A 22,149-nucleotide genomic window follows, 5' to 3' on the forward strand; every position below is an offset into this window, starting at 1 on the left:
ACCAGGTCTGGCATTGGCTGGGAGGGCCGGTCCGGCGCTGGGCGGCGCTGATTCACCAGCCGCTGCGGAGCTCTGCTCCACCCGGCCTTGCCTCGGACCTGTTGCCAAGACCTGTCCCCGGGGGAAACTTCCAGGGACCTGCCAGGCGTCCCTCAAATGGAAGGCTGGCACCTCGCGTCGCCTGGGCGCTCTGCCCCGCTTGGGTTCGGGGCCGGAGCCCTGGGTCTGGTGGCCGCGGCCCTGGAGGTTCCGGGCTTCGCAGAACTCGGGCTGGCGAGGGCCCAGCCGCGAATCCTCCCGAAGAGCGGTGCAGACTAGTGGCCGGTGAGCCGGGAGCTCGGGCAGGCGCCACGTGGCTGCTGTGGGGCTTGAGAAGAAAAGCCTGGCCGTTGTTAAATGCTCGCCGCCCGGCGTTTTTTCTGCCCTCAAGAAAGAGCTGGAATCGGGCTGCAGTATACAGCATTGAGCTCATGCGCCTTTTCCGCACCCCCCTCCACCCCCGGGAAGTGATGGAATAATTAATTACTTTCACGCGAGCGGCTTTTTAAAGCTCAGAGACTTCCTGAACCTACAGAATGGGATTAAACCCTAAGATTCTTTGACTTAAATCTCTTTTGGGGTTTTCCCCTCCCTTTTAATTCTAGATGAAAACACTCACAAGATTATTGGGTTTTTTTTGTTTGTTTTTTGTTTTGAAAGGGAGTTTTGCTCTTGTCGCCCAGGCTGGAGTGCAATGGCGCGATGTCGGCTCACTGCAACCTCCTCCCGGGTTCAGGTGATTCTCCTGCCTCAACCTTCTGAGTAGTTGGGATTACAGGTGCCCACCACCATGCCCGGCTAATTTTTGTATTTTTAGTAGAGACGGGGTTTCACCATGTTGGCCAGGCTGGTCTCGAACTCCTGACCTCAGGTGATCCACCCGCCTCGGCCTCCCAAAGTGCTGGGATTACAGGCGTGAGCCACCGCACCCGGCCAAGAATACTCTTTAAGACGTCTGCAAATAGTGTGTTTCCGCATGGGGTGGTACCAATATAAATGCTTAATCGAATGTTATGTATACAGAACTAAAAAGTTTAAAGATCGGTCCCTAAACCTATTAAAATTTTTGAAATGAAAGCTATCTGGCAAACCAAGCTACACTGCCAATGTACTGACAGACATCTCCAATTTTAAAAGTAGAAATAAAGTTCTTGGTAGGTTGAGTCCCCAAAATACAAATGAGTAAAGCATGAACATATTTCTTTTTTAAAAGTTTATTATTGTTGCCAATATATAATAGCTTACTATGTGTAGGTATCGTACCTACATTATTTCTAATCTTCAATATAACCCCATGAGGTAGGTTGTGTTAATTACATTTTGCACGTGGAGAAAGTGAGGCCCAGGGAGGCTAAATGATTTTCCCTGTCATGCATTCAGCTGCAGACATGGAAACTGAACCTACGTATGTCTCACCCAGAGCCCAAATTACCAATCCTCCTGTTGGTAGTTGTATAAAGACAAGGTAGTTTAAACAGATTTTCAGACTGAGTCACAAAACACTGACAACTCAAGTACTGAAGAAAAAGAAAGACAAAGGTGTAAATGTAATTATAGTGGGAAATATTAAACATGTATTTTTTAATGTCCACAAACCCACTAAAATTAAATCAACTCAATAGAGTACACAGAATAAACATGTAGTAAATCATGCCTGACATATAGGCATATTCTGGTTTCAGTGGTTAACTGGATCTAAAAACTGATTCTTTATGAAGATACTAATGAAATACACATACTGAAGGTAAAGGTTTTCAAAGCACAATACAAAGTTGGAAATGAAGGTAGAAATATAACAGTTTTTTTTCTCCACATCAGACAGGTAATGTACTAACGCTGTAACAAGCTCTTTGGGAGGCACATCTCACACATGCAATGGGAACACCTAATTACTATGTTTATGAACTACAAAAGGATCTAACAGTTTTTAAAGAGTATTTTTAAATTGGATGTTATTTGTAAAACAAACTTGAAAATCATAAAAACGAGTGCAATTCTACTAAAGTACCCAAAGTGATATTACTAAAAATGCTTTGATTTCATTATCCTAACATTTTGGATTTTGTATATATTTATATTTTCTCTTTGATTTTATTACCAACATTTGGCACATGTCTTTAGTCTCTTACTCTCAACTCTTTATTTTAACCAAGTCCTATTTCAGTATCATGACCCTTCCTCTACAATCACCCTGACCGGAAAGTCACACTTATTTTTGTCTTAAAAAGGGGGAAAAAAGGTTGAAATCTGAGCCAGAAACAGCAAATAATTTAAACACCAACAAATCTAGCTTAGACTCCAAACAAAAATACTACATTATATTAAAATTAGAGAATCAGCTAAAGAATAGACCATGTTCGTTCCTTGGTGGTGGATGAAATTATCAATTAGCCAGCAACACCAACTAGGAATTAGTATAATGAAGAACTTCAAAGGGTATTTGGTGCCATCTACTGGAAATGAAGTAGTAAGTATAAAACAAAGGTTTTGAGATTCGGAGTTTTCCTAGAAATTATTTTACACAAATGTATGGAATGACCAGTTAATTAAGAAAACCGGAAAGTATAAGTTTTGAAGAAAAAACTGAGAATCCTAAGATAATGAAGAAGTGGTGACTTTCAATACCTAGTGCCTCAAAGTCATGGCCTAAGCATTGACTGAGAGTCACAGCTCCAGAAATAGAAGTTGGGAATTCTAGAAGGTTTGAACCTGAATTTTATGACCAGAACTTTAAATAAAAAGCCATGTGTAATAGCATAAACATGGGATGACAATAGTTTATATCTCCGAGCATATATCAAGATATACTGAGATATATACTTGAAAATGGGGAATTACAAAGACATAAAATATTAGACTTGTCAGATAATATTTACTGCCAAGTAAATCTCTGCCCAGTCTCCTCTGGGGGGCTTATACTCCACTTGGGCATAGGACAGTATATTAAGAGGTAAATGCCAATACTGAGCAAGCAGCAGGCTCATCACACACTATGGAGTTCTCTGCCGGAGATGCCGCTTCAGAGAGCACCCCAGAGTGGCAGGGAAGACAACTGTTACCGTATTATAATCCTGAAGTGCCTAAAAAGTTCTATCACTATGGGAATTAAAGCCCCCTATTTATAACTGAGTTTGATACCTCCTAACTACTATGACATTAAAATAAATTTTGTCTTATAAGGTTTTGAGGAATCGATTTTGTTCCTCGAAGAATATAAATCAGGATTTCAAGTTTCTGGTTCAACAGTATCATCTCTTTCTTTGTGGCTATTTTGGACACACTAATATGATACCTAACATCCTAATATTAAATTTTAAAAACCTTTAAAAACGCTGCTTTGCAAAAATTAGTCACTCTACAAATCTGTGATTTAGAAAATGAGGCAATGGCCAGGGGCCGTGGCTCATACTTGTAATCTCAACACTTTGGGAGACTGAAATGGGAGGATCACTTGAGCTCAGGAGTTTGAGACCAGACTGGGCAACATAGTGAGACCTCACCTCTACTCAAAAAATAAATTAGCTGGGTGTGGTGGTGCGGCTTGTAGTCCCAGCTACTTGGGAGGCTGAGGCAGGAGGACTGTTTGAGCCCAGAAAGTTGATGCTCCAGTGAGCCATGATCGCACCACACAGCTCTCCAGCCAGAGCAGCTAAACAAACAAGCAAACAAACAAAAAGGCAATGGCTAAACTGTCATATGTACATCACACAAAACACTATGCAGCAGCTTTTTAAAAGGTAGATTTACATATACTGGCAAGAAAAGAAGATCCCTAAGGCACAGTGTTGAGTAAATATATTGTAAAATAACCCTTACAGCATTTTCTTTTTAAAGGCCCAAACTATGTATTTTCCCAATTTCCTACTCTGTTATATACATACAGGCATGGACAAAAGATACAAAGCAAAGGGTTAGCAGAAAGAATGGGCAATATCATTCTGAGTACTGTTCGAAAGGAGTTTAGCTTTGTCACAATGTTTTAAGACTGTTACAAGAAAGACGCTTGCCACAAATGATATTTCCTAAAAGAAAAAAATGTAATATTTAACTTTTCTTCTGTTGAGGCAAGATAAGTCAAATGCATGTATCATAAATAAGATTTTCTTTACAAGAAGGAAGAACTGAGATCCTGTTTTTTGAATGCAAGTTAAATACAAAATAAAGTACTTGGGTAACTAAAGGTAATCAGATGTAAAATGAAGATCAAGGGACTAGGTTAGTGAAAAAAGGTTACAGAACTATATTCACGAATTCAAGACATGCATTGAGCGTTGCACTCTGTGCCAGCCACTGTGTGGTGCTGGGGCTGCAGAGCTAACCAAAGAGATCCCCCACTTCTCCGAGCTCGTTGTCTAATAGAAGAACCAGACAATAATAAAAGAATATAGAGTATGTCAGGCAGTGATAAATGCGGTGAAGACAAGTAAAGGAGGGTTTGGAGAGCCACACGGAGAAACTGGAACCCTCATATATTGTGGATGGGACTGTAAAATAGTACAGCAGCTTTGAAAGACAGTTTGACAGCGCTTTATGTTTAAGTTAAACGTAGTTTCCATATGACTTGGTAATTCCACTCCTAAGCATACTCCCAAGAGAACTGAAAACGTGTTCATACAAAAACTTGTATACAAATGTTCTGGCACCATTCTTTCTTTCTTTCTTTTTTCTGAGATGGAGTCTCACTCTGTCGCCCAGGCTGGAGTGCAATGGTGCAATCTCTGCTTACTACAACCTCTACCTCCGGGGTTCAAGCGATTCTCTTGCCTCAGCCTCCTAAGTAGCTGGGCTTACAGGCACACACCACCAAGTCCGGCTAATTTTTGTATTTTTAGTAGAGACAGGGTTTCACCATGTTGGCCAGGCTGGTCTTGAACTCCTGACCTCAAGTGATCTGCCCACCTTGGCCTCCCAAAGTGCTGGGATTACTGGCATGAGCCACCACGCCCAGCCATGGCACCATTATTTCTTAGTAGTCAATAAGTGAAAACAACTCACATGCCCATCAACTGATGAATTATAAACAAAAATGTGGTATAACTATAGAATGGAGTATTATTTGCAGACAAAAAAGAATGATGGATGTACTGATACATGCTACAACACAGAGGAACTTTGAAAACATTATGCTAAAAGAGAGGAGCCAGACACAAAAGGCTACATATTGTATTATTCCATTTATATGAAATGTTCAAAATAGGTACATCTGTAGAGACAGGAAGTACATTAGTGGATTCTAGGGGTGGGGGGATGAGGAGTGATTATTAATGGATATGAGGTTTCTTTCTGGGGTTATGAAAACATTCTGGAATTAGGAATGATGGATGCATAACTCTGAGTATATTAAAAACCACTGAATTGTAAGCTTTAGAAGGGTAAATTTTATGGTATATAAATTTTATCTCAACTTTTTAAATGTTAAAAAAAGAAAGAGTAAAGCAGAGTGCAGAGACAGGGAAGAAAGTTTGCTATTTTGGATAGGGTGGTCAGGAATGACCTTAGTTTGAGCAGAGATCTGAACAATGTAAAGAAGCTACTCGTGCAAATCGGGGAGGTGGGGGAACATTCCAGAAGGAAGAAAGAGCAAGTGAGAAGACTCTGGGAGTAGACACAAGCCTGTTTTGAAAGAACAGCAGGGAGGCCGGCCAGTGTAGCTCAGTGCAGTGAGCAAGGGAGTGAGGCTGTAGAAAGCCAGGGTCTAGGTCATATGGAGGCCCTGTAGACCACACTGAGGACTGGACTTTTTTCTAAATGATTTAAAAAATCACTGGAGCCAGGAGCAATATGACTAGTTGCACATTTAATTAATTAATTAATTTAGAGACAAAATCTCGCTCTGTTGCCCAGGCTGGAATGTAGTGGTGAGATCTTGGCTCGCTGCAGCCTCTGCCTCCAAATTTCAAGCAATTCTCCTGCCCCAGCCACCCGAGTAGCTGGGATTACAAGTGCATGCCACCACATCCAGCTAATTTGTGAATATTTAGTAGAGACGGGGTTTCACCACATTGGCCAAACTGGTCTCAAACTCCTGACCTCAAGTGATCCGCTGGCCTCAGCCTCACAAAGAGCTGGGATTACAGGCAGGAGCCACTGTGCCCAGCCTTGACGTACATTTTAAAAGGTTCCTCTCTGATACTGGGTGGAGAATAAACAGGCAGCAAGAGTGGAAGGAGGGAGACTTGTTAGGAGGCTACTGCAGTAGTCCAGGCAAGAGAGATGGCTTAGGTTAGCACAGGTGGTGAAAAGTGGTCAAATTCAAAATGTACTCTGACATTAAAGCCAAAAGAATCTGCTAATGAATCAGATGTAAGGCATAAAATAAAAGAGTCAAAGATGGCCTCAAGGACCATGGTCTGAGCAAAGGAGTGAATGAAAGGCCATTTACTATGATGGGAAAGCCCCAAAAAAGAAGACTGGGCAGAGTTCAGTTCAGTTAATCTTAAATTTGAGGTGCCTAATAGTCTAGTTGCAGATACATGACTGTAATTCAGTAAAATGGTCCGACAGGAAGAGTATAAATTTGAGAGATGGCAGAAGGTGTTTGAAGCCACACAAATGGACAGTTCACCAAAGAAGAGACTGGAGAGTCCAAGGACTGAGCCCTGGAGCACTTAACATTTAGACACTTAGAAAACTTGGCTCAATTTACATCCCCTATGAGGATGAGCCTCTTAGAGGAAGAATACAAGGATGCTGCACTTTGGTTATTCTTCCAGAATTAGATGATCTAATGGATAAAAAGATCCTTCAAACCAAGACTTCTGGGATCAAAGGTATCTTTTCTCGATTTTTCAAAGATTTCCTCTTCTTCCATTTCTTTAGTGTTAGCTCACAGACAGCAGATCTGTTGACCTACCAGATTCTCTAAGATTATTTATCTGCAAAGTATGCTGCCTTAAGGATTTCAAGTCAAATCTCTAGTAACACAACACCAATAAAATGATAAGGCAATAATTTGGCTTGGAGTATATTATTTTATCCTAGAAGATTTGGCTTCACTATTAAGACAACAATTAGGTCTGCTTTTCTTAGGTATATAGAAAAATAGAAACAGTCCTTCTGATGGATTATTTACAGATATATAGTATTTTGGTGGGTAGAGGCATGGGGAACTATTTAGCTCAGCTGGCAAAAAGTCCAAGCAAAATAATCCAAATGCCTAGGGTGGTGACAGTTGTGCAATGGGTACTTCAAAGCTGTACAACATTCAAATATTTAAACATTGAAGGCAGTAGGTAGAATAAACATCAAGAGTTTCTGCCTTTATGCTGAATAGCATTAGCTTTCTCATCTGGGAAATGGGAGATGGTAGTACCTGCTCTATTTATCTCATAAGGATTAAGTGAATCAAAGTGCTCTGCACCCTGTAGCATGCAATGCAGTCATTATCATTACTATTTTCTTTACAGGGAACTAACGTGCCAGGAAAGCTTTCAAAGAACTACAATAGGCCGGGCATGGAGGCTCACGCTTGTAATCACAGCACTTTGGGAGGCCGAGGTGGGTGATCACCTGAGCTCAGGAGTTCGAGACCAGCCTGGCCAACATAGTGAAACCCCATCTCTACTAAAAATACAAAAATTGAGGCTGAGCACTGTGGCTCATGCCTGTAATCCTAGCACTTTGGGAGGCCGAGGCGGGCGGATCACAAGGTCAGGAGATTGAGACCATCCTGGCTAACATGGTGAGACCCCATCTCTACTAAAATACAAAAAATTAGTGGGGCGTGGTGGTGAGCGCCTGTAGTCCCAGCTACTTGGGAGTCTGAGGCAGGAGAATCACTTGAACCCGGGAGGTAGAGGTTGCAGTGAGCTGCGATTGTGCCACTGCACTCCAGCCTGGGTGACAGAGCGAGACTCCATCTCAAAAAAAAAAATTAGCCAGGCGTGGTGGCATGCACCTGTAGTCCCAGCTACTTGGGAGGCTGAGGCAGGAGAATTGCTTAAACCCAGGAGGTGGAGGTTGCAGTGAGCCAAGATAATGCCACCGCACTCCAGCCTGGGTGACAGAGCAAGACTCTGTCTCAAAAAAAAAAAAAAAAAAAGAACTACAATAGGTGGTCAAATTTCAGATGCAATAAGGATTTTAAAATCTAGTTAAAGATTTGTAAAATGTACACGCAAGGATAACCATTACAGAATTGCTTAAAGTAGCAAAATGTAGATGGACTTGAATGTCCATCTACAGGGGATTAGTTAAATAAATTATGGTCCATCCTACAATGGACTGACTATAAAGCAGCCCTTAAAAATCTAGAGATAAGGCCAGGCACGGTGGCTCATCCCTGTAATCCCAGCACTTTGGGAGGCCAAAGGGGGTGGATCATCTGAGGTCAGGAGTTTGAGACCAGCCTGGACAACATGGTGAAACCATGTCTCTACCAAAAACACAAAAATTATCCGGGCATGGTGGTGCACGCCTGTAATCCCAGCTACCAGGAAGCTGAGGCAGGATAATTGCTTGAGCCCTGGAGGGGGAGGTTGCAGTGGGCCAAAACTGTGCCACTGCCCTCTAGCTTAGGTGATAGAGTGAAACTCTGTCTCAAAAAGGAAAAAAAAAAAAAAAGAAATTAAAAAACTGAGACAATTTTACAGGTACTGATAAGAAACCATCACAAGATGTGTAAGATGTATGTGAACAAAGACTAGGTGCAGAACAGTATGAAGAGTTTGCTTCTATCTTTATATACAAGAGATATATATATATATAAATACATGGTTGTATATATGTGGAATATCTCTGAAAGGATATACAATTAATGCATCATTAGATATCCTTTGTATCATCTGAATTGTGTTCCATGTTTGTAGTACTCAGGAAAACAGGTTAAAACCTAGCCACACAGCCTCAACTACCAGCAAAGTCTACAACAGAATGGGTGATGGTTATTATCTTCAATAGAAAAAGAGCATTCTTCAAATGAAAAAAAGAAATGCTTGCCAAAAGACAAATATTAATAGATCCAAGATTTAAAATTAGCATGTCACAAAAGAAATATGGCTAATACATTTAAAAAATATTCATCCTCCCTACAAATGAAACAAAAATACAAAACCAAATAGTACCATTATTTTACCCATCAGGTAGGAAACTTTAAAACAAATTTTACACTTAATATTTGTACATGTATCTGAAACAAGAATGCTCATACTTTACTGGATAGAGTTGGCTGTTACCTTTTAGCCAGAGATACCAAACGTCTTAAAACATGTATACATAGCCCTTTTAATCTCACTCAGCAATGCCACGTCTAAGTACGGACCCTGAGGAAATAATGAAACATACAAAAATAGGTATGTAATGGAGACAGATAGTAGTCACAGTTTTAATTATAATGGCAAGTCATGGGAGGCAAGCCAATGTTTACCAATAAAACATTAGTTAATAAATTATGATACAACCAAGTAGCTACTAAAAGCTAAGTTTCCAAAGAATATTTAAAAGTACTTTTTAAATGTTCACAGTACATGGGAGAAAAAAGGGTTAAAGAAAGAACTGCATACATATTCTGATCTCATAGGTGGGATCAACCCAAAGAAGCCTGGAAAGACATATACCAAAATGTTGAAATTGATTATTTCTGGGAGTAGATAACAGGTGATTTTCTGCTTTTCTTTTACTTTTTGGTTTCTCTGAGATCTTTTTTTTTGCATGTAATGCTTTTATACTTGCAGAGAGAACCATAAATGGTATTTTTGCGGGGGGGGGGGGTGACCACAGAAGATAGAAAAATCTAGTTATGCTTTTTCATTCTCCCATTTTTAGACTACTAACAATCAAGATACTTAAATCTATGTGTGAAAAAAAAAAAAGAAAATGTCTAGGGAGATTCTTTAGTAATAAAAATATTTATCAAATCTAAAAGGGTAGAAATACTACTTTATTGGATAAACTTACTTCCAAATTACTTTCATGTTTTTTAAGAAGTCCTAATGAGCATTCAAGAAGAAAACATATACTGCTTCCACAGGAATAAGGACAAATAAAATGGGGTTGACGCCTGCCACAAATGATATTTCCTAAAAGAAAAAAATGTAATATTTAACCTTTCTTCTGTTGAGGCAAGGTAAGTTAACTGCATACATCATAAATAAGATTTTCTTACTTTACAAGAAGGGAGAACTGAGATCCTGTTTTTTGAATGCAAGTTAAATACAAAATACAAAATCCACTCTCTGACCAAGATGAGGGGAAAAAAATCATCCTTCAACACTTCAATTCTCATGCAATGAAATCCAAAGGTCTGTTGAATCCACCTTTTCGATTCATGTACTGCCTATGATGAGAAGAGAAAATTCATTTTTTTTTAATCCTATACTCCTCTTATAAAAAAAAAACATGCGTCAGAGATTAAACCTATAAACCATCTTTATAATAGCAAAGTCTAGGGTAGAAACTATTCAAGGTAATTTAATGTATATTTAGAGATTATTTTACTTTCAAATAAACCAAAGACTTTCAGATTTCTTTTAACTCCAAATAGCAGTATGGAAGTTTAATTCTGAAATTATTTGAGAAGATTTACAGACTTAAAAAAAAACTCAATTGAAAATCCTTATTTATTTTAGGTAACACGAAACATATAATTTAGAAATACAGAAGAGTTCCAAAACAGGCACCCATTGAGCAAATTCAATTGCACACTGTAATGATTCTCCCCATAAGATCTTATTTGAAGGTAATTTTACAAAAGACTGTCCAAGATGATTCTAGTACCTTAGCTTATAGCATTTTCAATCACATGATTCATAATCTAAATTAACTGGACTATTAATCTTTTATCAGTGACAAAGTTAGAGAGAAAGGCAATTGTTTGAAAATATCTTGACTTTTCATTCATTAAGAATTCAGTGAGATTTCATGTATGGATTGGTTCGTTCCAAAACTGTGGTACAAATAAAATATGCCTATACTTAACAGAAGAATATATTTACAGTTGAAATCCTTACATAATCTAGTTTACGAGACATCTATTTTATACCTAAATTATAATGAAATCAAAGCCCATAGACTTGAAATTATGCTTTTCTGAGGAAATTACTATCTATAGTCCTAAAATATTTAAGCCAACTACCCTCTCTCTAATAGCTATTAGCTTACATGTAAATGGGAAAACAATTTTAACACGCCAGAATATAAGCAATAAAGATAATATTTCATTCAAACAAGGAACAGTATGGAAAACTGCTACATTTCCTACAAACATGATTATCTCATAATAAAGTTCGAAGTACAAAACTGATTTATTGGTTCAAACATAATAATGGGGGCTATGCATACCTGTACTTCCTCTTCTGAGAGACATTTATGGCATAGGCATTTACAGAGCCATCCACCTTCTTACCCTGAAGAAAAACAATAAACAAACAAACAAAAAACAGGAAGGATACATTAACTCAGGATACATAAAAGCAGGTGTGGTGGCAGTGGCATGTACCTGTACTCCCAGCTAGTTGGGGGAAGGCTAAGGTGGGAGGATTGCTTGAGCCCAGGAATTTGGGACTGCAAGTAGCCATAATCACACCAATGCACTCCAGCCTGGGCAACTGAGCATGATCCAGTCTCAAAAAGAAAAAAAAAAAAAAGAAGAAAGAAGGAGGAGAAAGGAAGAAGGAGGAAGGAAGAGGGAAGTAGGGGAGAAGCGGGGGCCGAGGGGGAGGAGGAGAAGAAGAAGCAGAAGAAGCGGCAGCGGCAGCAGCAGAAGCAGAAGAAGCAGAAGAAAAGCAGCAGAAGAAAAGAAGCAGAAACAGCAGCAGCAGAATAAACAGAAGCAGCAGCAGCAGAAGAAGCAGAAACAGCAGCAGCAGAAGCAGAAGCAGAAAAAGAAGCAAGAGCAGCAGAAGGAGCAGGAGCAGAAGCACAAGCAGAAGCAGAAGAAGCAATAGCAGCAGCAGCAGAAGCAGCAGAAGAAGCAGAAACACAAGCAGCAGAAGCAGCAGAAACACGAGCAGCAGAAGCAGAAGAAGCAAAAGCAGCAGCAGGAGCAGCAGAAGCAGAAGCAGAAGCAGAAGAAGCAAGAGCAGCAGCAGCACAAGCAGCAGCAGCAGCAGAAGCAGCAGAAACAGCAGCAGCAGAAGCCGAAGAAGCAAGAGCAGCAGAAGGAGCCGCAGAAGCAGAAGCAGAAGAAGCAAGAGCAGCAGCAGGAGAAGCAGCACAAACAGAAGCAGCAGCAAGAGCAGCGGCAGCAGCAGTGGAAGAAGAGGAAGGAGGAGGAGGAGGAGGAGGAAGGAGGAAGGAGGAGGAGGAAGGAGAAGAAAGAAAGAAGGAAGAAGTAGGGAGGAGGAAGGAGGGAGGAGGAAGGAGGGAGGAGGGAGGAGGGAGGAGGGAGGAGGAAGGAGGAGGAAGGAGGAAGGAGGAAGGAGGAGGAAGGAGGAAGGAGGAGGAAGGAGGAAGGAGGAAGGAGGAGGAAGGAGGAAGGAGGAAGGAGGAGAGTCCAGTGAGGGAGAGATAATTTCCAGATCCTAAGCTCCCAAGTGGTATAACTCTCTGCTCACATTTTTACAATCGTATATAAGCAATTAATATTCAAACCAACAAATATTCACAGTGTATGTACTATGTGCAAGGCATGCTGAGAAAGTAGGGTAGCAGAATCTAATCTTTTCTGGTCAAAGAATACTTTGAAACCAGATAAAAGGTATAATCTCCAGAAAAACTCACATTCATACAAAATTTAACTTACAACCTTAGCTAATAATATTCTCATATCATGGCTGGAATGGTTGCCATTCATCTAAATCCCATTTCTTGTACAACCCTTGCAATTTTTTGTTCATTTTAAAAATTATTATTTTTTAGACACAGGGTCTCACTGTCGCCAGGTTGGAGTGCAGTGGCGTGATCACAGCTCACTGCAGCCTCAAACTCCTGGGCTCAAGTGATCTTCCTGCCTCAGCCTCCCGAGTAGCTGGGACTACAGGCACATGCCACCAAGCTGGGCTAATTTTTAATTTTTTTTTTCTGTAGAGATGGGATCTCACTATGTTGCCCAGGCTGGTCTTGAACTCCTGGTCTCAAGCAATTCTCCTGCGTTGGCCTCCCAAAGTGCTGGAATCCCAGGCATGAGCTGTTGTGCCCAGCCCAATTTTGATCTTTAAATCAAGAATCAGAACAGAGTAACAGACACAAATGCTAGGTTGTTATGTGTTACTCCATCTTGACCTTTCTGAATGTAGCACCCATCCTCTTTTTCACAAATTCTTGTTCAGGTCTTCTGATCAGCCAAGTCAACCCAACATACCCACTTTCCCCCATGTTGTTCCTCATGCCTGAATTGCCTTCCCTGCCTCCAACTTGAACTATCTGGTTATTACCCATTGTTCAAGGCCCAATTCAAACATTCCAGTTGCCAGGAAGTGCCCTCTTCTCTAACTGCTGAAAAATGTTAACTGTGCTTTCCTCACAGTACCCTCTATTTCTTTTTTTTTTTTTTTTTTTTTTTGAAATGGAGACTTGCTCTGCCACTAGGCTAGAGTGCAGTGGCGCAATCTCGGCTCACTGCAACCTCCGCCTCTCGGGTTCAAGTGATTCTCCTGCCTAAGCCTATCAAGTAGCTGGGACTACAGGCATGCACCACCACGCCCAGCTAATTTTTGTATTTTTAGTAGAGATGGGGTTTCATCATGTTGGCCAGGATGGTCTTGATCTCTTGACCTCGTGATCCCCCGCCTCAGCCTCCCAAAGTGCTGGGATTACAGGCATGAGCCACCGCACCCAGCCCAGTACCCTCTATTTTCTACCCTATAAAACCATGATGTACATCATAAAGTTATTTTCCCTATGAGACTGCAAGCTTCTTGATGGAGGGATATGTCTGAGAGTCACCTTTGCATTCTCACATCCTAGGTCACTGCACTCCCAGATATTCAGAAAATGACTTAGATAAGTATCATCAGCTAACGTCGTGACACACATAAGTGACCCCCACCTCCTCCCTCTCCCATTACTACTTATGCAAGATTAGCCTATCTGTGTAGTGTACTTAATTAGATATTGGTGTCAGGGCAAAAACCGATTCTGACCCACTGGCCAAAAGGCATACACAGACAAATAATATATTTGAAGTGGGGCTAAAATAAATGTATTTGGTCTTACTTTTCTATTCCTATTTTCATGTATTTTTTGGGGGGTGGAAGGTAAGTCCAGAACAAATTACTTGAGGTATATGATTTTGAACTCCCTATAATAGGAAGTAAGCATGACTTAGAAAGACTGGTCTTGGGCACAAAAAAGTAAATGATGATAACCTTCTTACAAAGTTCGATTCCTAAAGGTTTACTGATTTCTGGAAACTATTTGCAGAGTTGCATATTATTAGCCCTATCCTCATTTATTTACATGCTGGCATAGAAAATTATCCATTAATAAACAAAACCAAACTTTGAAACTACCTAGAAGAATGTTATTGAAGTAATTGCAGTTTTAGCCATTATTTTCAATGGCAAAAACTGTAATTACTTTTGCACCAATCTAATAAAATGAAAGGGAAAAGCCAAGCACATTGCTGTGAGGCTATAATCCCAGCTACTTGGGAGGCTGGGGCAAGAGGATTTCTTGAGCCAAGGAGTTTGAGTACAGCCTGGGCAACATAGGAAGACTCTGTCTCTTCAAAAATAAAAAAATAAAAAATGGACTGAGGCAGGAGGATTTCTTGAGGCCATGAGTTCAAGACCAATCTAGGCAGCACAGCAAGACCCTATCTCTGCAAAAAATAAAAACATTATTCTGGCGTGGCAGCATGTGCCTACTCTCAGCTACTCCAGAGGCTAAGGCAGCGAAATTGCTTCAGCCCAGGAGGTCAGGCTGCAGTGAGCCATGATCATACCACTGTACTCCAGTATGGGTGGCAAAACAAGACCCTGTCTCTAAAAAACTAAAAAATGAGGCCGGGTGCAATGGCTCACGCCTGTAATCCTAGCACTTTGAGAGGCCAAGGCAGGTGGATCCCTTCAGGCCAGGAGTTCGAGACCAGCCTGGTCAATATGGCGAAACCCCATCTCTACTAAAAATACGAAAATTAGCCAGGCGTGGTGGCAGGTGCCTGTAATCCCAGCAACTTGGGAGGCCAAGGCAGGAGAATTGGTTGAACCCAGGAGGCAGAGGTAGCAGTGAGCCGAGATGGCGCCGCTGCACTCCAGCCTGGACAACAGAGCAAGACTCTGTCTCAAAAAAATAAAATTAAAATAAAAAATAATACAAATAAAAAAATGAAAATACAATCAAATAGAAAGGAAAATGGGTGACTATACTGGCATATGAAGAGGTCCCACAATAGATCAATGACGAAACATCACAAGATACACATTACTTAAAAACACAAATGAGCTGACTTTATAACTGATAGCCATGAAGCCAACTGCATATAAACTAAATTAACATCCTTGTAGATGTCATTTTAAAAAACTGACATCAATTAGTGTGATGGTACTCCATAATTTTTATAAGATCTATGACTTTTCACCTAAGTTTTCCTTTATAAGCAAACATCTTCATCACTGACTACCTTTAAGTGATGGGTGGCACCACCCTTAGATCCGACTTTCAGGAACTTTAAACCTAACATCCAGCAACAGGAAAACCAAAAAACAGAGAAAATAATTCCATTTTCTTTGGGGGAAAAGTTCCCTCCCCATTCTTCTAAAGACAATAAAGCTATAGTTGCTTTACTTTTGACGTATTTTTATTCACCCAACATATATATTAATAAACTTTCATTTATAAAATACTCTTTGGAAAATAAATAAGAATTTAGGGCATTGAAGGGAAAAAAAGCTGATAAATAAACTTCATTAAATTCCAAAACAGAGTTCACATAACCATTGCAAGAACAAGAGCTTGCTCTTAATTTCTCACCTCAAAACAGTCATGCCTCAGTACTCCTAAGTTACACACTGTCATTTTAAAACATGTGAGCCCTACACAGTCACATTAGTTAGAAAGAAACTCACAGCAACTGCGATTACCCCATTCCATTAGCAACTCAATGGAATATAAGACTTGGGAAAGTGGATTATTTTTGACAATTTTTTCTCAAACATCTCTATTTCCATTTGCAAAACTAAATGGAAAGACTTAAAATTGTAGAAAAGATTTTGAAAAATATATTGTTTTTCTTTCCACATACCCTCCCTCTCTCCATCCCCTCTCCTCCCTTCATTTCCTCTCTCTATACCCATCTCTCTCTTCCCCCATCTCTCTCTATGCTCTCCCTCCTCTACATAATCCCTCCCTCTTTTTCCTTTTCCCTCATCTCTCTGCTATTATGAAGGCTAGACAGCATTCACTCCCCTACCCACCCCGCTTCTAAGCTGTGAGACATGTACGCAGCTGCCCAATGTCATCTCTATCTGGCAGCTGGATTTTGTTCTTCCATTTCCCAGCAGTTCCCCTTCCAGAAACTCTGTTCTGGGTTAACTGTATCACTGAGGGTCCCAGCCTGACACCTGAGAGGCATTACTAACTACTCACTCCCACTTCCCCCAGCTCCTGAATCGTTCTCAACTCAGTTCAGGCCTTCATCATCTTTCACTTGCACAAATCAGCAGTTCTCCCTGCCTCCAATCTAACCCACCTCCCATCTGTCCTCCGTGCTGCCCCCAGAGTCATTGTTCCAAAACACACATATAACCATGCCACTCCCTTATTTAAAAATCACTACTTCCTCTCCTCAACATCTAAAGAATAAACTCTGAATTCCTTAGCATGACTAAGGGCATCAAAAGCCCTCTGTGATTTGCCTCCTACCTCTATTTCTAGCCTAAGTCACTAGCCCATCAGCACCCCTTTATCCCTGGCCGAATCTGAAATTCCCGCAATACACTATGCTCCTTTACACCTACATGGCATTTTCATGAGCTCTTCCCTCTACCTGAAATAATCTTCTTCCTCTTCTTTGTCTGATCACTTCTACTTGCCCTTTAAGATCTAATTCAAACATCGTCCCTTGCAACAACTCCCTGAATTCCAATGGCAGTTCACTGTTTCCTCCTTTGTATTCTCAAAGCCCTTCAAACAGATATTGTCTTATAACCAAATAAATCTGTATAAATGGAAAAGAACATGGAAAGACAGGACAGTCATAACATATTAATTCAAATGAGAATGTTGCACGTTTGACTTACTTTTGTGGAGTCAAAGGAGGCAAATCCCATTAACTTCATCATTTCTATTTCTTCCTCTGTTTTGCCCTCTAAGTCTTCCTCTGCAAAAATGAATAATTTTGTGACCTATCATTTCAAATATATACATAAATAAAAAGAGAGGTGGTAACAGATTAATAGTCATTCCACCTCACTAGCAGAGAACACACAAAACAATTAGCTGAAGATGAGTCTAATGAAAAAATTCCTCTTACATTTGGACAGAATGTAACTTATGGTACCAAAAAAATGTCCTCTCCTTGAATCCTTTAGACAGGATTACCTTTTTAAAAAAAGAATCTGGGTTTCGTATTAAGGACTACCTATAACATCAGGCATGACACTATATAGTTCTGAAGACACTTCCAAAATAGAATATTCTCATGTTTTTAACTACCATTCTATATCAGGAGCACCATAGATAACCAGCAACTTGCTAGGGTGCAATTAAAACAAAATCTCAGGCTGGGCATGGTGGTTCATGCCTATAATCCCAGCACTTTGGGAGGCCGAGGTGGGAGGATCACCTGAGGTCAGGAGTTTGAGACCAGCTTGGCTAACATGGTGAGAACCCGTTTCTACTAAAAATACAAAAATTAGCCGGGCATAGTGGCGGGTGCCTGTAATCCCAACTACTCTGGGACGCTGAGGCACGAGAATTGCTTGAACCCAGGAGGTGGAGGTTGCAGTGAGCCAAGATCGTGCCATTGCACTCCAGTCTGAGTGACAAGAATGAAACCCTATCTCAAAAAAACAAAAACAAAACAAAACTCAAAACTATATGCAATGAATACTATAAAAGGCTTAACATTTAGATGTTCAAGATTAAACTTTTATAATTTTATCATCACTGTACTTTTCCTATAGTTATTTATCTAATAACATTACCAGTAATCTGCCGTTCTTTGCTCTTTGTTTCTTTTGTTTCTTTCTTTTCCTCATCTCTTCTTTCTTTCAGTCGAGAAGGGGAAGGAGATGTGGATCTATGTCGTCTTGGAGATCTAATATTTATAAGCAGAGATGTTAGAAACAGACAGACATATCAACTTTGTATCAATCAGCACAGATATACATGAGCCGAGCTCCACAGAACCACGAGTCATTCTGTATAGCAAAGTGAGGAAAAAGGTTCTGCCAAGGCCTTGATTGTTAACAAAAAAAATTTTTAATGGCGTTTACTGCTTAATCATCAGTTGCATTCAATACAACCAGGGCTAGAAAGCTTTCTGGAAGGCAGAAAAATGTAAATTAAAAGTTTCTAACAACCACACACAAATATACAAAAAAGCTGACTTAAACAGCAATTGATGGTTATTAAGACTCAGAGCCAGGTGGGGCTTGGTGGCTCACGCTTGTAATTCCAGAACTTTGGAAAGCAGAGGCAGGAGGATTGCTTGAGCCTAGGAATTCAAGACCAGCCTGGGCAACACAGGGAAACCCTCTCTCTCAAAAACAAACAAACAAACCAAAAAAGACTCAGAGCCCGTTTCTAATGTTCTTCCAAGATCATCCATTCTTGATTACATACTTGAATAAATCATTATCACCAAAAAGTTAATAAAAAAGAAACAACAGGCCGGGTGCAGTGGCTCACGCCTGTAATCCCAGCACTTTGGGAGGCTGAGGTGGGCGGATCACGAGGTCAGATCAAGACCATCCTGGCTAATACGTTGAAACCCCGTCTCTACTAAAAATACAAAAAAAATTAGCTGGGTGTGGTGGCATGTGCCTGTAGTCCCAGCTACTTGGGAGGCTCAGGCAGAATTGCTTGAACCAGGGGAGGCAGAGATTGCAGGGGAGGCGGAGGTTGCAGTGAGCAGATTGCGCCGCTGCACTCCAGCCTGGGTGACAGAGCGAGACTCCGTCTCAAAAAAGAGGAAAAGAAAGGAAAAGGAAAAGAAAAGGAAAGGAAAGGAAAAGAAGAAAGAAACAAAAATATAAAATACTTATTTCTTTTTCTTGCCAAGCACCATGCTCTGGGGTTTGCATGCATTATTTCTTACTTACTCTTTCAAGACAACTTTGTGATGTAGAGTACTATCAGCACCATTTAACCAAGGTGAATGTTAGCTTTAGAATAAGGTTGGATTAAGTTTCCTCCATTTCAGGAAACCGTAAATCCCCTTATAAGCGATGAAAACAAAGTTAAGAGCTGCGACCAGTTTCTTAGGGACTTTCGGTAAATAAAACTCTTGGCTTATTTTCTGCCCTTACCGGGAGCGTCTTCGGTGCGGGGATCGCGAGCGGCTCCTTCTCCGATCTCTCTCCCGAGACCTGGACCTTTCTCGGCGCCTGCGTTCTCTCTCCCGGGATGTGGACCGGGAACGCCTACGCTCTAATGCAAACGCACACAAATTGCAGAACTGATAATTACCTCAAATATCTAGAGCTGCGCCGTCCAGTAGAAAAATAATGCAAACCATTACTAGTCACATTAAAAAGGTAAAAAGAGGCTGGGAGCGGTGGCTCACGCCTGTAATCCCAGCACTTTGTGAGGCTGGCGGGCGGATCACAAGGTCAGGAGTTGGAGACCAGCCTGGCCAACGCGGCGAAACCACGTCTCTAATAAAAATACAAAAATTAGCCAGGCGTGGTGGCACGGACGGGTAATCCCAGCTACTCGGAAGGCTGAGACATGAGAATCGCTTGAACCCGGGAGGTGGAGGTTGCAGTGAGCTGAGATCGGCCACTGCACTCCAGCCTGGGCGGGCGACAGAGCGAGACTCTGTCTCATTAAAAATAAATAAATTGATTAAAAAAAGAAACGAATCAGGGGCAGAACCGAGGGTCTAAGTTAGATCTCCTAATGGAAGTCCAGGGTTCTTTACATCGCGCTGCCTCATTTATGGGGCTGGTAGCCAGAAAACATTAAGAAATGAGCTCCCAGGACTCAAAATTCTTAATATCGATTTCCCTGTAATGACCTGGGCAGGAATCTAACATTTATTAAGTATTTAAGAACCAGGCAGAATCACATACTGTATGTTATGGGATGTAACATTAATTCTCACATCAGTTTTTAAAAGTTGGCAATACTACCCTCAATGACTAATTCTGGGAATTCGATTCAGAAAGGCTGAGTAGTGACTTGCCCACCGTCGCCCAGAAATTCAGCAAAGGAACTGAGGTCTAATTCTAAACCCACCGGCCACAGTGTAATAAAAGTTATCGTATGAGGGTGACAAAAACTTAATGAAACTAATTCAGAGAAAAACAACTGCCTTCAAACCGGAGAGGGCGGGCTGAAGAGGGCAAGGCCCAGGTCTACGTTCCTTTATCCACCCCTCGCTCTCCGCCTGGGAAAAGGGCCCGCCTCTCTGCTACGGGGCTACCAAAAACAAAACAAAATAAAACAAAAGGGACGGGCCTCCAACAGAGCCCCGTATTCTCCGAATCGCTACAGGACTCACCCCTCCGTGGAGAGCGGCTGCGACTGCGACCCATTTGGAGTCCCGCTTCCCGGAAACAACTGTGCAACAACTTCCGGGAGGGCCGGGAACCGAGCTTTTACCGCCGTCCAGAAAACGTCAAAACGACTCGCGAGGGTTCCGGTCTTCTTTGTTCACAGTGGGCATTAAAACATGCGATTTGGTGTTATTATAGAAATTCCTGGAAAATTCAGCCGTATACCCATTATCCTAACACAGCTTTCATTTTTCCCCCATTTTTGTCCACATGCACAAAATACAGCAAACCAACTGTAAACATAGCATAGACAAACAGCTTATGTTTTCCCACTTTTCCACATAACATTCATAAGGAGTGAATATACCAAAGTTCACTGTCCATCTGCTTTATATTTTCTCATGCCAGCATTGAGAAGGCACCCAAAACCTCCTATGGGCTCTTGGAAGGAAAACTAAAGGCCCCAAATTCCATCCTACCCGACAAAGTACTTCCCCAAAGTTGCCTCTGTCCTCAGGGAAAACAACAACAACAAAAACTTTAGAATGTTCAAAACTACAAAAATTAGGAGAAAGACTGTCTTGCCCCCAGGCTGAACCGTCTGTGTTAGAGCATAAATATGCTTACCAGGAAAGACTCAAACCTCTATTTCTTATTTTATTTTATTTTGTTCCAGGGTACATTTGCAGGATGTGCAGTTTTGTTACATAGGTAAATGTGTGCCATGGTGGTTTGCTACACCTATCAACCCATTAAGCCTTGCATCTATTAAGCTATTCTTTCCAATGCTCTCCCTCTCCCCAGCTCCTCCCCCTACAGGCCCCAGTGTGTGTTGTTCCCCTCCCTGTGCCCATGTGTTCTCATTGTTCAGCTCCTACTTATAAGTGAGAACATGCAATATTTTGTTTTCTGTTTCTGTGTTAGTTTGCTGAAGATAATGGCTTCCAGTTCCATCCATGGCCCTGCAAATGACATTATCTCGTTCCTTTTTATGGCTATGTAGTATTCCATGGTGTATAGGTACCACATTTTTTTAATCCAGACTATCATTGATGGGCATTTGGGTTGATTCTATGTCTTCGCTATTGTGAATAGTACTGCAATGAACATATGCATGCATGTATCTTCGTAATAAAATGATTTATATTCCTTTGGGTATATACCCAGTAATGGGATTGTTGGGTCAAATGATATTTCTGGTTTTAGGTCTTTGAGGAAACACCACATTGTCTTCCACAATGGTTGAGCTAATTTACATTCCCACCAACAGTGTAAAAGTGTTGAACCTCTATTTCTAATCAAACCAACTCTTTTCAGTCAGCTCTCTCTAGAATTATCAGGTCTAGTGACCTGGCTTTTAAAATACAAAGAGCTGGGAGATGGAAACGGACTTTATTAGGTTGGAAAAAATGCCCACCAATCACTTAAATTTTTAATTAGATTTATACATTCAGAGTGGCCTCTTTAATACCTGTCCCAACCCAAACTTCCAGGAAAGATCCAGCCATGACATCTAGGATTTCTACCACCAGCCCCGACCCCCAGATGCCTTTGGAATTACCCTGGCAAA

At 41.0% G+C, this 22,149-nt stretch overlaps 1 protein-coding gene and 1 non-coding gene across 3 annotated transcripts; both read right to left on the minus strand.

The window, feature by feature from the left end:
• Nucleotides 1–1,851: 1,851 nt before the first annotated feature.
• Nucleotides 1,852–1,956, minus strand: LOC112132211 (small nucleolar RNA U13). The gene has a single exon (XR_002914017.1). It is a non-coding gene; the product is annotated as a small nucleolar RNA U13 (small nucleolar RNA).
• A 6,743-nt stretch (nucleotides 1,957–8,699) lies between these two features.
• SNRNP27 (small nuclear ribonucleoprotein U4/U6.U5 subunit 27) lies at nucleotides 8,700–21,816 on the minus strand. 2 transcript variants are annotated; one of them, XR_008522376.2, is made up of 8 exons: nucleotides 20,585–20,725; nucleotides 19,389–19,509; nucleotides 18,063–18,175; nucleotides 17,157–17,236; nucleotides 11,317–11,381; nucleotides 10,142–10,312; nucleotides 9,934–10,055; nucleotides 8,700–9,299 (listed from the first exon to the last, which is right to left on the minus strand). XR_008522376.2 is itself a non-coding variant. In XM_003775906.4 (6 exons), the coding sequence occupies exons 1-6, from the start codon at nucleotides 20,616–20,618 to the stop codon at nucleotides 10,258–10,260; spliced, it is 468 nt and encodes a 155-aa protein (XP_003775954.2). In that variant the 5' UTR covers nucleotides 20,619–21,816; the 3' UTR covers nucleotides 9,331–10,257. The 2 variants fall into 2 exon arrangements, 1 of the variants encoding a protein (XP_003775954.2); XM_003775906.4 differs by lacking the exon at nucleotides 8,700–9,299 and having other exon boundaries at nucleotides 9,331–10,312; nucleotides 20,585–21,816.
• Nucleotides 21,817–22,149: the final 333 nt, after the last annotated feature.

Source organism: Pongo abelii, chromosome 12, assembly GCF_028885655.2.
Source record: "Pongo abelii isolate AG06213 chromosome 12, NHGRI_mPonAbe1-v2.0_pri, whole genome shotgun sequence".
NCBI classification, from domain to species: Eukaryota; Metazoa; Chordata; class Mammalia; order Primates; family Hominidae; genus Pongo; species Pongo abelii.